At 51.1% G+C, this 15,344-nt stretch overlaps 1 protein-coding gene across 3 annotated transcripts in view; it reads left to right on the forward strand.

The window, feature by feature from the left end:
- Window positions 1–1,242: 1,242 nt before the first annotated feature.
- Window positions 1,243–15,344, forward strand: part of SLC15A1 (solute carrier family 15 member 1) — a 44,146-nt gene continuing 30,044 nt past the window's right edge. Inside the window, exon 1 of one of the 3 annotated variants that reach the window (XM_036300248.1) lies at window positions 1,243–1,623. In XM_036300248.1, coding sequence (XP_036156141.1) covers window positions 1,620–1,623 — 4 coding nt within the window. In that variant the 5' untranslated portion in view covers window positions 1,243–1,619. The remainder of the gene's footprint in view (window positions 1,624–15,344) is intronic. The other 2 variants (XM_036300246.1, XM_036300245.1) reach the window with 2 other exon arrangements.

The raw sequence follows: 15,344 nt of genomic DNA on the forward strand, positions 1-15,344 counted from the left end.
ACCTTTTGGTTCCTGAGACAGTGCTCAACTAACTGAGCCACATGGGCCAGGGCTGTTTTTGTTATTTTAAAGAAAGTGTTACTGGAAAGGGGACTAGGCCCAGAGCAGTGTGTAGGCTCTTGACTTCATGTAGGAAAGATTGCATAACATTAAGTCCAGGTGATTTTGAAAGTACATTCATTAAAGATGGAACAAGGAAGGGCTCAGGACAGAAGAAGCAACTGGAGAGGGACCAGGTGGGGAAATGAATCTAGGTTGGGCTGCTTTTGTTGTTTATTTTTTCAAAATTTATTGATTGATGTTTAGAGAAAGAGGAAGGGGTGGGCGGAGAGAGAAACATCCGTTTGTTGTTCCACATTAGCTGGGCTGCTTTCGCTCCAGAAACGTTATGGGAAAGAAGTGAGCTAAGGCAGGGCTGCTGTCAGAGGAAAGGGGCCTTGGGGACAGGTTCGGGGGCTACCCCAGAAGAGCTGCCGCTGCCCATTGCTCCCCTGATTGCAAGTCTCCTGGGTCCCCTAGAGTTTAGGGGATGCACAGCATTGGGGAAATAAGAAGGAGGAGGGAAAGGCCTGGGTGTGTCTGGGGGTGGAGAGAGCAGGCCCTGGGCCCTTCATCTGGAAGGTTTTAGAGACGGTGAGTTTAGGGGAAGAAGTCTCAGGTGAGGATCTGAGAAGATTCACCAGCTTTTCCAGGCCTGCCCTTCCAGGGTTGTGGTCTCCTCTGATTGGCCGGCACCAGGACAGGGGGGTCTAAATCACGTGGCCAGCGATCTGCCATGGAGGAAAGGCCACCTGGGGGGAGGTCCCACACCAGTTTTGCCTGCTGTTAGGCACTGGGCTTGCCGCGCTGGTGACCTTCTGTATCCGCTATAAATGGCTCAACCAGTTTCTGCAGCTGTCTGCCTCAGTTTCCCCATTCCACATGCCAAGCAACTTTCCTAGCTTCTCACTCACCTCCCTCAAATGGTAGGTAGAATCCTCCCTCCAGAAATGCTTTCCTGGGCTCAGGCTCCAGGTAAAGCCTCACGTGCACGCACGTGAAACTGGTCAACGTCCCGCCCACTTTTGCTTCCCCCTCCCGCAGTGTGTTTTCTCTGCGCAGTGGTTTCCAAGGTGGTGACCCGGGGAAGCAGCAGCAGCACCTTAGAAATGCAAATTCTCGGGCCCCACCCCCAGCCTAGCAGCTCAGCCAGTAGGGGAGAGGCGGTGAACCTGCGTTTTAAGAAGCCCTCCAGGTGACTCGGATGAGTGCTCACGGTGGAGCGTCCCTAGTCCAGGTCTCTCGCTGCCGCCCGCGGCCCTGCCCCCGGCCCTCCCCCGAGGGCCTCGGCGCAACTGAGGAGTCCCGGGCTGGACACGGACAGCGGACAGGTGCCTCTCAGCGGCGGCGCAAGGGGCGCTGACCTCTGCTCCCTGCTATCCTACCGCCCGGCCCCGAGGGTGGAGTCCGGCCGCCCAGTCTGCACACCTCCAGCTGCGCAGGTGGCTGGGCAGGGCCTGGAAACCAAGTCATAGGAGCCAGAAGTGAGCGAAGAAGGCAGGGCTGCTGTCAGAGGACAGGAGTCCCTCCCGCCTGGACTCCTCGCTCGCCGGTCGCTGGAAGCCCTCGGAGCCGCCACCATGGGTAGGCGAGGGTGACCGGGCTGGGGCGGGGTCGTCGGGGAGCATGGGCTGCGCGATCGGGGCGCTGCCAAGGGGATGTCAGGGGTCCAGCCGGGCTGCGACGCTGGTCCCCGCAGTTGTCGGCGGCTCGCGGACCTGCGCGCAGAGCCGGAGGGCGGGCACCGCGGGCGGGCACGGGGCGCGGGGCAGGGACGCGGCGCCCGGGCTGCGAGCGACCCGGGAGTCCGTGGCTCCGGGGAAGCTACCGGACGGGCGAGGCGTCGCTCTGCCGGGCGGTCTCCTCGCTGCAGAGGCCGAGGGTCCCGCGCGCCCAGACTTAGAGGTTGCTGGAATGAATGCAGTCACTTTGCCAGCCCGCGCGGGTTGGGAATCTCAGTCCTTGGGTTTCCGCGCGGGCTTGACTGGGTGGTGCGCTCGATCGGGCGCGCAGAAACTTCATCCGCTGTGGGCGCTCAGGCGATAGAATATGCTTTTCTTCTCTTATCCCCCGGGAGTGCTGCCTGGCCGGAGAGGAACTGGGGCTGGCCCTTTGGGGCCCCTCTTAGCACCCTGCCACCCTCCTTAAGCTCCAAGGGAAGGCACCGAGGAGGGAGGCTTTTCTCCATAGGCACCGAGTGTCAGCAGAACAGCTAGCAAACAAGTTCCCGCTGCCGGCTTCAGAACAAAGCGCTCTGGAACTATTGCAGGCGCGAGAGCGCAGGTTCTGGAAGAGGCCAGACATCAGCCAGCCCCCTTCTCCCTCCAACATGGGGAGCAAGTCGAGTGATGGCCCCTAAGTGGGGCCGTGCGAGGGCCCAGGCAGACAGGGGGGCTTTGGGAGTCGGACTTCCACCTGCCTGCGCCAATGTTCTCCTTCTACCACTTGCTACCTCTGTGACTTTGCATCAGTCAAGTAAGCTCTCTGGGCCGAAATTTTCAGCCATCAAATAGAAGCATCAGTGCCGCCCCCATGGCTGTGTTGAGGTGTGTAAGAGCGTAGCACCGGCGTGGGCTCCCAGAGGCGCACTGTCCGGGCAGTGCCATGGTTCTGCAGTAGCAGCACCGAGCGCTTCCCGCGTGGGGCGTGGGGTTGTGGCTGACATCTGGTCCAGAGGCTGTGGCTCTCAGGTGCAGGCCGTCAGCCGGTGCACTTCCCAGGCCGCTGCCTCCTGGGCTAGAGTTCTGGATCCCAACTGAATCACCATTCGCTCGTCAGTCCAGTCCGTGTAAACTTTTCTGGGAGTGGCTCTGAGCGTTTGTTTCCATCTGTAGATGGCTACTACCTGCGAAGCGTCTGTTCTGCAGGACAACTTCCCTAAGAGTTCCCATCAGGAGAGCTGATTGTTGGGGGATAAACGCAGCTTTTGACGTGTAGCCCCAGTGAATGGACTCTTTCCAGTTTGCAAATTGGTCCTTAAGTGGGTGTTTTTTGCAACTGAGTCTGGCATAGTGTGTGAGCAGCTACAAAATGTTGGCATGCAGACACCAGTTTACTCAAGTCCTAAATTTTCAGTATCTGGGTTTAGTAAGTGACACAGATCATTCGAAAATGGTTTTAGTAAAGAGCTAGCAGTAACTTCCCCTCTTAAGAACAGATCTTTGGTGCTTCGGTTGCGCCACGTTGTTTCAGATCCCCTGGTGACCGAAAGGGGAAGAGCTGGAAGAGTTGGTGAGCGCCCCAGGGAGAGAAGCAGGAAACGGTGCAGAGAAAAATGTTTGCTTCGAGCTGATGTCCTCTCCTGTCATTGGAACAATTTTGACACCAAGTTCTTTCACTCGCCCTGGAAATGGAGGGGCAGGAGTTATGACCGAATAGGAAAGTGAGGGATGCGAAGAGAGTCAGAACTGTACCATTGAGGCATTCGTTAGACTTAGTAACATAAGCACAGGGATACACAAAAATAAACTGGATAGAAAGTTGCTTTGGGGGTGAGGATACATAGCTAAACCTGGCTGCAGGATCTGGTTAGAATCTTAAACTGCCAACCAACGCTTTGTCGGCAGACCGTTCTTGGAAAGGGCCAGGAGTCAATATTTTCGGCTTTGGGGACCTTACAGTCTCCATGGCAACTACTCAACTCCACCCTTGTAGTTCGAAATATGTAAACAAATGGGAGGAGCTGTGTTCTAATAAAACTTTATGGGTACGGAAATTTGAATTTTATGTAATTTTCATGTGTCACAATATAGCCTTTAAAAACTGTTTCTTCATCATTTAAAAATGTAGAAACCATTCTTAGTTTGCAAGCGTACAAAAGCAGGTGGTGAGCTGGATTTGGCCCGTAAACGATAGTGTGCCGACCCTTGCTTTAAAGTATGGATGTGCAGCCCTTGCTGGTTTGGCTCAGTGGATAGAGCATCAGCCTGCAGACTAAAGGGTCCCGGGTTCGATTCCAGTCAAGGGCACATGCCCAGGTTGCGGGCTCATCCCCAGTAGGGGGCGTGCAGGAGGCGACTGATCAATGATTCTCTCTTATCATTGATGTTTATCTCTCTCTCCCTCTCCCTTCCTCTCTGAAATCAATAAAAACATATTTAAAAAAAAAATAAAGTATGGGGCCCTGACTGGCTTGGCTCAGTGGATAGAGCGTCGTCCTCAAGCGTCCCAGGTTCGATTCCGGTCAGGGGCATGTACCTTGGTTGCGGACGCATCCCCAGTGGGGAGTGTGCAGGAGGCAGCTGATTGATGCTTCTCTCTCATCGATGTTTCTAACTCTCTATCCCTCTCCCTTCCTCTCTGTAAAAAATCAATAAAATATTTAAAAAAAATAAAGTATGGGTGTGCTGATCGGAGCTGAGGGTGGAGAGAGGGTCCGTCTCCCAAGGGCTGTCTTGTGCAGTCAGGTCTCAGAATGGCTGAGAACCTCTCCAGTGACTGAGAGCCACCTAGCAGACCTTTGTGGGCGTTGAGATGCTTTGATTGAAGATTTCGAATATTCGATCCCTCCTCTCACCCCACCCCACTCCCTTACCCAGAGTTCAAGTTGTTGCTATAGCAAATTACTTTGGTCTGAAAAACCATTGACACATATTTAACTTTGAAAATTAAATATGAGGAGGACTCTAGTTCTATGAAGCAAACTCCTGTCTCCCTCTCCCAGGGCCTCCAGGCTGATTTGAGAAATCCTCTCAGTTAATGAAGGATACTTTGTTATGTTCCTGCCCCTCGCACCCCTTGTCCCCCTAACCCCCAGCCTCCTGCTGGCCTTGCATGGGATTCTGGTGAGTTTTGCGAAGGGGCCTCCTGCCTGAGCATAAAATGATGGACTAACCGGAAGGGTGCTGTGAACCTGGTCATTTATAAATCCTTCCGCATTCTCTCCTCTTCCCAGAGGCTCTTGGGTAAACCGAAGAACAATGCTGAGGTCACAGGGGAGCTGGCACTCCTATACAGGTGGCACATGTACAGCTAGACGCTGAGATAGCGCCACGCCAAAGGTGGCCTTGGGCCTCTGATCCCTGGGAGAACCTCCCTCCCAGACACACAAAGAGAGGACTGGCATTGTTTCCCCCATGCTGGTATGACTGTCCGTGGTTTTCAAACTGCAGCATGCATCAGGATCCCCTGAGTAAGGTCTTATTCTGACAGGTTGCCCGGCCTTATCCCTAGACCACTAATCGGCAAACTGCGGCTCGTAAGCCACATGCGGCTCTTTGGCACTTTGAGTGTGGCTCTTCCACAAAATACCGACTTCTGCGCATGGGCCACGAAGTTTCAATCGCACTGTACGTGCGTGCCCGCACGTGGTATTTTGTGGAAGAGCCACACTCAATGGGCCAAAGAGCCGCATGTGGCTTGTGAGCCGCAGTTTGCCAACCACTGCCCTAGACAGTCTGCGTCGGTAGGTCTAGGGCAGGGCTTAAGGGTTAGTGTTTGCACAAGTTCCCAGGAGCTGCTGCTGGGCCAGGACCGCGCTTTGAGAATCACTGCTCTAAATGACAGGCTCTCCCCACATCCAAACGTTGCCACGGTGCCCCCAAATGAAATCATGGCTCGTGCAGCCTGGCCCCTGGCTTGCCCAGGGTGATCAAGTTTGGGGTAAATGAGCAGCTAGAATTTGAAAATTAGCTTGCAGAGGCTAAGAACATAGGGTAGAAAAGCATAGAGGTGATGAATCATGTGGCCCAGCACAGGCTGCAGGGGGCAGGCCTACATTCCTTAAATATGTGTGCAGGTATTTAATTGTCATGTGCAGGTATAAAATAGTCCTGCCTTGTAGAAACGCATATCCTCAGGCGTAGGAACACCCTCGCCCATACACATTTTTCCACACTGTGTTACAGTTGAGGTGCATGACGTATCATAAGACCAGAGAAAGCAGCAGCTAATAGTGGCTTGCCAGAGTTGGAGGATTTGCCTCCTTAATGCTAAATTTTTCCATAGTCCTTCATACCTCTGCACAATGTCCTGGGTGGAATTATTCCATTTTTGCTTTACTCAGATTTTTTGATGAATGATTTTCCTGCTGCCCTTTGAGTTTCTGAAAAGCAGAGAACAGATGGCGAGGTTAGTCAATGGGCTAGCTGAGCCAGCAGGAAAGCTCGCTAGTGAGAGGGACGGCTGACAGGGAATGAATGGAAGCACGGGACTGGGACTCCACAGCCGGCTGGGTCCCCTCTCGGGGGAGCTCTAGGACACAGTTGCATCTTGATTTCAGCCCTGGCAGGAGAGAAAGTAGGTAGGTGTCCCAGGTGAGCTGATAGGGAAATAAAAACAAGGGTGAAATCCGAGGAACGTTCCACGTTCCTCCGTGAGGGTGATGAAAGAAGGAAAGCAGTATTGTCAGCAGATGAGAACGTTGACTCAGAGTGGGGTTGCAACACAAAGAACCAGAGAATCATTGTTTTGCAACTTCATGCCTTGGCTTCAGAGGCCAGAAATATATCACTGAGGAAACCACGGGGTCGCCTCATGCGGTTGATGCGAACAGGGCTGTGTCACACGGGCCGGGCTGGGCCATGCTTCTGCTCACTGCCGAGATTGGGTGCAAGTGCAGCTACAGTCCACAGGCAGCACAGAGATAAAGGACGGTCTCAGCGGTCGGAAGTAACCACCGTCAAGGGGAAGGGATCGGATCTTCACAGATGCTCCTAAAATGAGAGGAAGATTTAATTACTCCAGATTGGAAACCAGCCAAGGCCTCCCACTGGGCTGCTGAAAGGAGCTTGTCATTGGGTGAGGGTGTAAAGCCATCGGTTAATGTGTGGGGCTTGTGAAACTGAGCACATAACCAAAGGAAAATGTGGTTTGAGAATCAGACTTGAGATCGGAAAATTCGCAAAACGTACTTACATAACACAAGTCATTGGAAGCTCTCGGGCCAAGCATTTAAAACGCCTACAATCTGCCTCAGGTGGGACAATTTTGTTATAAAAGCGAGTAGGACATAGGAGGTATATCTGAGACGTTCTCGGAGGAACAAACCTTTTTCCCAATTAGTCAACACACATAAGCTCAAGTGGTGTTTCCTGAGGCTACTGTAAGAATTGTACCACAAATGGAGTGGCTTAAGACAATAGAAATGTATTCTCTCGTAATTCTGAAGGTTGGAAGTCCGAAATCCAGGTGTTGGCAGGGCCGCACTGGCTCCGAAAGCTCCAGGGGAGAATCAGTTCCCAGGCCTTCCTCTTGGCCTCTGGGGTTGCTGCCCATCCTTGGCATTCCTTGGCTTGTAGATACACCACTCTGATCCCTGCCTCCGTCCCTGTGTCTTCTCCTGTCCCTGTGTCTTCACCTCGTCTCCCCTCCATGCATAGCTGCCTTCATATGGCTGTCTTCTTAGGAGGACACCAGTCCTATTGGATTAAAGACCCACTCTACTCCGGGATGACCTCATTTTAACTCACTTTGCCTGAAATGACCGCATTTCAAATAAGGTCATGTTCTGAGATTCTGAGAAGGAGGTGAGTTTTGGGGGGACATCCTCTCCAACCCATACACATGGTAATAGAAAGGTTCTCTCTGAAATACGTGCATCACCTACACGTAACTTTAGGTAGGGAACATTCTTAGTGTGTAAGGATGAGCGCATTGCGGCAGCACCCTCTGCTTTGGGGCTACGTTTGGTGCCTGGTGTCTCCCCCGGCACGGCAGATGGACTTGTCTGCTCATAGTTCTGATCCATCCTAAACAACAATCCGTTTAATGACATAATAAGTGTGTGGAAAACACTCCCCCCACCATGTGTAATAGTAGGTGAATCAGAAATGCTCACAACGATGTCATAGACTCAGGTAATTTACCTCAAATTAATTCTAAAACTTATGTGCACGCTCCATTGGAATTGTAGTGCGCATCTGTGGATAAAGTTTCCAGGCAACACTTAGCTATGGATAATATTTAAACTTTTTTATAGCTTTTTCTTCTACGTATGCTCATTTTAAAATTACAAGACTGGAAAAAATTAGTCACCTAATACTTCTATGGAGAGTTGTTAGGTAATATGTAACAAAATAAAATATGCATTCTGCTTCTAGAAATGTCTTATAGGAAGACTCATGATAGGAAGGAGGCATGTGCAGTCTAAATATCAGCTAGGGAGAAATGTACATTTCGTGCATAGCTTTGTAGCTAACTTCCCCCTTACTGTGATCATAAAGCAAATTTTCTAGCCACGATTTCACATCTAAGTGTAAAAAAAATCTTTGTCTCTAATATTTAGGGTTTCCAACTGAATTGCTTCCAAAACAACCCCTCCCCTCAAAGGACCAAGAGAGCCGTTCCTTTTGATTTAGTGACATCTTGGTATTGTTTTCTCTGCCAATAAACAATATTACCAGGGCTGCTATAATTCCCTTGCTCGTACTGTGTGTTGGGTGTGTGCAGCTGGCTGTGGCGGGAGGGTGTTGTTCGGGAGGCTGACAGCTGCTTCCCTTCTTGTTCTGTTCGTTCATTCCCTTTCAGAGCCTGCTCTGAGGATGTCTGGCTTCTCCTTAACCTGAGAGTAGATTTGTTTATTCGCTCCCAGCAGTCACAGCATTTAGAGTGAGACTAGCTGGAAGTTCAGAATAAAGGATGTTCTTCTGAATGAAGGAATGTCCAGGTGTAGATAAAGGACATAACTTGGAGAGTGAGGGCTGCCTTCCTAACACCCATCTCGCTGAAGTAACTGAGGCAGAGCTTAAGCCTGTGCCTGGATCTTTCTGTTTTGCATGACAGCTTATTGCATATGAACTCCTAGCACCCTCTAGCCTGGCTGCCCTTTCCCTGAATTGAGGAACAAACCATCTCTAGGCATGTCCGAAGCCAGTCGGATCCTGAGGCCCGTAAGGATCATTTCTTTCTGAAAGAGAACAGATATGGCGGTCAGTGATGCACACCTTTGGTTACGGAAGCAATGATAAAAGTCATAGTTATTTATAAAACTATCAGAGGTGGCTATATGGGCCTCTAAGCCTATCACTTTGGACAATTGTGTAGAAATCTTTTTAAAAGGAGAATATCTATAACCACAGCCATATATTGAGCACTACAGGTGCTCTCTGACTATTATGGGTTGAATTATGCCCCCCACCCTCAGCCTCCCAAATTCATGTGCTGAAGTTCTAGCTCCTGGTACCTCAGAATGTGACCTTGTTTGAAAATAAGGTCATCGTAGATATAATCGATTTAGATGAGGTCATTCTGAAGTAATTCAGATGTGACTGGTGGGCCGGTAATTCAATGTGACTGGTGTCCTCGCGAAAAGGGGAAATTTGGACACTGACAGGCACACGAGAGAAGGCCTGTGCGGATGAAGGCAGAGATAGGGCGATGTTCCTCCATGTCAAGGAACGTCAAAGTTCTCCAGTAAGCCCCGGAAGCCAGGGAAGAGGCCTGGAACAGATTCTCCCTCACAGCCCTCGGAAGGAACCAGCCCTGCGCACACCTTGACCTTGGGTTTCCAGCCTCTAGAACTGTGGGCCGATAAATTTCCATTGTATTCAGTCACTCCATTTGTGGTACGTTGTTATGGCAGCCCCAGCAAACTCATGTGCCGACCAAGAGCTGCCTCCCTCAGTCCTGCCCAGTGGGCCCCAAGCTGAGGGACGAGGTGGGTTAAAGAAAAGCAAAGGCATGGCTGCCAGACACACGCAGGACAAGACAAGGGCCAGGCCTGGCCGATGGATGGCGAAAGACACTCAGGCAGCTTGTTACTCACACGGCAATGGAAGGCTGGGCAATGGTGCCACCTCCCTGTGGGCCCTATTCCCACAACAAAAGGGCAACACCAGAACAACGGCTAAGGACAATGGCGGCACACATCATGAGATACCCCATTGCTGAGAAGCCTATGCCAGACTGTAGCCAAATGGATTTATATTCTGTATCTGTCTTCTCAGGGTGCAAGACAGAGAGCCCTGTCCTCCTCAGCAGGGCGCGCCCTTTGCCCGCATGGCCTGCGTGGGTAAAGCAAGGTCACCAGTGCCCCAGAGCCCAGCCACTCCCTGCAGTGGCACCATGCCAAAGTCAATAATAAAACCTGTGCTGTCCCATTAACACTGATTTCCCCACGTTTCTAAAGTAGCTTCACGCTGTTGGGGTTTAGCTGACACTCTTCGTTCTCAAAGGACTGATCATTCATTTGCTTTCAGCCATGGTGCAGTAAGACAGCCCATGGCCGGATTAGTGGGGCATTCTGATGACCCTACACCAGTGTGTTCCCTGTGTATGTAGCTACTTGTTGATGTATCAAGGAAAAAATAGATTCTCTTGTGGTGGGGAAGAAGGTAGTTGAGGAAAGGGGTTTATTTCTATTTTTTTTAAAAAATCACATACTCACAATTGAAAGATGGGCAGGGTCACGGTCCATAGAGGGGCCCCAGGACCTTGTAATGGGGTGACCCGCGGAGACGACCACCAGGGACTCAGATCAAGATTTAGGAGCCTTTATTAAGCTGGCCAGCGACTACAGTTACAGCACCCTGCCGAAGCAAAGGCTGAGCTGCAGTGCCGACTACAGGATTACAGCGTTTTTATTTGCAAAAACCACAAAGTTACTTACAAAGCCGTGTTTACACAATTTGTTCCTGACACAGTACAGCATCAGTACAGTGACCACCTTCCTATCTATGTGTTCTAGGAACAGAGAGCACAGCGTGCCCCGCCTGGCCGAAGCGCCAGCACCTTCCTATCTATGTGTTCTAGGAACAGAGAGCGCAGCGTGCCCCGCCTGGCCGAAGCGCCAGCACCTTCCTATCTATGTGTTGTAGGAACAGAGAGCACAGCGTGCCCCGCCTGGCCGAAGCGCCAGCACCTTCCTATCTATGTGTTGTAGGAACAGAGAGCACAGCGTGCCCCGCCTGGCCGAAGCGCCAGATATGCAGCCCAGCACAGCCTGGGATGCAGTCCTTGCTCCATTGCCAAGCAATGCATCCACCCGGGGCACTTTTGCTTCTTGGCGCCAAGCCACTGTCCACTCGTCAGCCCCACCTCCCAGGGCAGCAGCTGGCCTGCAAGATCACAGTTTCCTAATGCATAGAAAAGTGCCATATGGACTAGCAGGAACCCTGGGGGTGGGAAATGCGGCGAAGTATTCACATAAGGGCGGAAACTCACCAAGTCAGGCAAGAAACAGCTTCAAGGAGAGCCACTGCAGAACGAGGGGCTGGTGACAAGCCCAGAACTGGCTCTTGAGTTAACCTGACTACTGATCTGAGGGGGGAAAAGCACATTTCTCCTTTTAATCAAAGCTGATCGTGTGTGTGTGTGTGTGTGTGTGTGTGTGTGTGTGTGTGTGTGTGTGTGTTTGGGCTGGGAAGGGAGCAGGAATCCAACCAAGTGTGCAGCACAAGGCACCCAAGCTCCTTCCTCTTCCCCCTGTCCAGTCACTTCGCCTCAGGTCAGCCACAGGCACGCCTCGGGCATATCCTGGTAGGCTCTTTTTGAAGTGGTACACACTATTTTCTCAAAAAAAGAAAAATAGTATACCCAGCTCTGTAACATTTTTCAAAAATCAGAACCACTAGCTTTGCCGGGGCAGTTGTAAAGAGGCTAAAGAGACCCAAGAGTGGGGAGAGAGTATCTGGGAGGCTGAGGGGGCGGGGGGTGCTGACTGCCCTGTGGTGCAGACAGCTGTGAAGAGCCTGCGTGGAGCGGGAAGTCCTGTGCCTTCCTCCGTGTGGGGCGCAGGGAGGCGGAAGGCAGAAGCCGAAGGGCTTCACCTGCTGTGATGAGCAGCAGGTCTGACCCTGCAGGCAGCAGGGAGCCAGCCAGGTTATAGGGCAGTCCTGGAGGGCTCCATCTTGGGAAGCTCAGGGTGGACAGGAGACCGGAAGGTAAGATAAGACAGAGCCTCGGAAAGCAGGACGGAATAGCAGAATCACTTCAGAGGAGCTGATCACCTGGATAGGAGTCCCCGCTTGGTGTGCACACCTTCACTTCAGGCCCTTTTCTTTACACCCCAGTGTCACTCCAGAGCAGTGAGTCCTCCCAAACGCCCAACCACAGCCCGTGGGGCGGCACCGGGAGGGCTTGATAGCATGCAGATCGGCAGGCTCGCCCTCTGAGTTTCTAATTAGGAGGGTTTGGGACGGACCTGAGAGTTTGCATTTCTGATGAGTTCCCAGGTATAGCTGCTGGTCCAGAGACCCCACTCTGAGAACCACTGCCCTGGGAATTAAAAATGACCCTTAAGCCCCTCCAGCTACCCAGGAGCTACAGGCTGTGGTCTGCCCATCAGAAAAGCAGCTGGATTGAGAGAAGCTGCGCCTGATGCTATGGCTTGTACTTGAGAAGACTGGCTTTTCTCTGTCCTAATCTCCATGCCTGAAGTTCCCTAGGTGACATCAGGAGGGCCTTCTGCTTTTGAAGGTGAGCAACCCTGGAGGGGACTGCATCTTTCTTGGAGAGCCTTCTCACCCCAGCCAAGCCTCTCCATGGGAAATTCTTGTCCATGTTTTCATTTTAAATATATTTTATTGATTTTTTTTACAGAGAGGAAGGGAGAGGGATAGAGAGTTAGAAACATCAATGAGAGAGAAACATCGATCAGCTGCCTCCTGCACCCCTGCTACTGGGGATGTGCCCGCAACCCAGGCATATGCCCTTGACCGGAATCGAACCTGGGACCCTTCAGTTCGCAGGCCAATGCTCTATCCACAGAGCCAAACCGGTCGGGGCCATGTTTTCATTTTAAGTCAATTCATTCCAAACACCCATCCATCCTACCCAGCGGTCTTGATGGCACTCGGTGAATAACAAACCTCATGTAGGCTCTGCCTGATAAATCCACTTGCAAAGAAGGTGCTGGCCTCTCTGGGTGAAGGAGTGGGGGTCCCCTGGTTAAGTGCTTTGAACAAAGCCACGTGACTAGGAAGAATGTCTCCAAGCTGCGGTTCAGCCTGCCTGTCTCCAAGGCCCATGTCCTTCCTCCTCTGAGACACAGGGGCAATGTGTCTAACGGAAACCACTCAGGCCAAGAGCGAGGCTATATTCTAGCAGAAGCCACCGCATTCTCTGGGCTCTCACATAACCTACTTTGTAAGGCACTTGCGTGGCCTAAAGCAGGGGTGGGGGATGTCCAGCCCCCAGGCTGTATGAGGCCCACAAAATCATTTGGTCTGGCCCTGCCAAGGCGTTAGGGGTGAGTTAACTAGATGTTTGACCAAACATAGCAGGCTAACTTTTAAGTTGATCATTTGGTATGGCCCGAGAATGATGTTATAAGTATCCAAATGGCTCTTGGCAGAAAAAAGGTTCCCCACCCCTGCCCTAAAGGAACAATGATCAACCTATTTTAATCCCGGTTGATGGAACCGTTTGCAGACCACTCCTGCTTGGCAGCAGCCCCGCATTAGAGATGGAGAGCGGACAGTCAGTAACCTGCAGAAGGTAGCAGCGCCCATACAGGTTCTGCCAAATCGCATCAACAAGGCAGTCGCCAGATAGGGACTTCCAAGGCCCCAGATAGAAAATGTAGCTGGGGGGGCGGGAGAGGGGGCGGTAGGATTACTAAAAGGGCATCCTGCCAACAAATAAAACTGCTCGGAAGTCTGAGTCTTGGTTCTTTGTAAATAGTGATTAAAAACCTGTTTACAAAGCTTAAGGCAAACCCATGTGCTATTTGCAATTGTTGTTGTAACAAATTAGCACAAAGTTGGTGGCTTAAAATGACACAGATTTATTATCTTACGGTTGTGGAGGTCAGAAGCCGACATGGGTCTCACTGAGCTAAAACCAAGGCGTCAGCAGGGCTGAGTTCCCTCGGGAGGCTCCAGGGGAGAATCCATTTCCCTGTCTTTTTTAGCTTCTGGAGGCGCCACATTCCTTGTCGTGGTGGCCTGCCAGCAATGGCCACCGCTCAGCCTCGGCTTCCTTCCTCACATCTCCTCCTCTGACTCTTTCAAGGACCCTCATGATCGCACTGGGGCCACCCAGCCAGCCCAGGATGAACCCCCATCTCAAGGTCTTTAACGAGTCACATCTGCAAAGTCCCTTTGCCATGAAGGTAACAGGGCCACAAGTTTAAGGGAGTAGGACATGGACAGCTCGGGGGCACCACTGCTCTGCCTACCACACCCTACAACTTCAGAAACACCATCTCTAACACACCCAGCAACGCTTACAGGATTCCCTCCGTTTCATTGCTGGTAACGATAGGGAACACTTTTCTCCTCGCTTAGACTTTAGCAAAGTGCTTCATCCCTTCTCTTCCCACGTCCAAGGGCTAGAAACCCACTGTTTACACCCATCGTGGTGCTGAAGGTGTTCTTAATGTCTAGGTAACAAACCATAAGTTCGTATTTCCATCCCTAAATGGTTCAAAATATGGCATGTGCTTTGTTAGACAGTAGGAAATACTCACCGTAATGAGAGATTTTATTAAGTAATGGAAAGTGATTAGACTGTCTTTCTTGTTTTTTTCCTACTGTTCCCCCCAAGTCAGTAATCATAGAAATCCATCGTGTACATTTATTTTATTAGATTCTTTAGCCAAAGGAAAAAGACAAAGGCACTGCTGGGCCTAGAAACAATAAGAACAGGCCTTGACTCGGCGATTGCTCTGTGCCCCGTGCTGACCAAGCGAGCTCATGGCGAGCCTGATTCTAAACTGTTTTCCTCAGACCAGCAGTTAAATCCAGGTGACCCGTGAATGATGCTAGAAACATCAGACCACTCCACTCTGCTGATTTGATGCCAAGAACAGACACAATTGTACCAAAGTAAACAGACTCTTGTGGCTGAGTTGAAATTTGAGTCCAGACTTAAGACTCACCCTACGCACGACGTCCACTTTCTAAGAGAGCAATCCTGTTGACTCAGGTGAATAAAGATATAAAAAAAAAAAAAAATGCTGACTGCAGTATCACATCCAGTAAACAGTCCCGGATTCTGCAGAAGAAGAGTTTGCCAACCTCTGCCCGGCAGTGCGCACCTTTGGAATGCACACCTGCCAGGGAATGAAAAGCCTCCCAAGCGATGACTGGGGACTCAGATTTTCTCTTGTGTGGCTTTAGGAATTCCATTTTCCATCATGTAGTTCTGGTGCAGTGGTTGCAACAAGACCTAAGCCCTCTGATTGTTTCGTCTTTTTTCTCTAACACTATTTATGTTTGAAGTAAACAAAATCTTTGCCAGTATTATTTAGCAGTAATCAGTGTTAAATAATATTTAGCAAAGTCTTTCCCTGGAAACCAAAATTCTGAGAAATCTGCAAAAGGAAGGACTGCAGGGGAGCCCCAGGCTCTCTCTGCTGAGTTTGGGTTCATACCTCCCTCCTGCTTTTCTAGAGAAGGTTGGAGCCCATGTGGTGTCACTCCCTG

This window comes from Myotis myotis, unplaced genomic scaffold, assembly GCF_014108235.1.
Source record: "Myotis myotis isolate mMyoMyo1 unplaced genomic scaffold, mMyoMyo1.p scaffold_m19_p_3, whole genome shotgun sequence".
Classification (NCBI taxonomy): Eukaryota; Metazoa; Chordata; class Mammalia; order Chiroptera; family Vespertilionidae; genus Myotis; species Myotis myotis.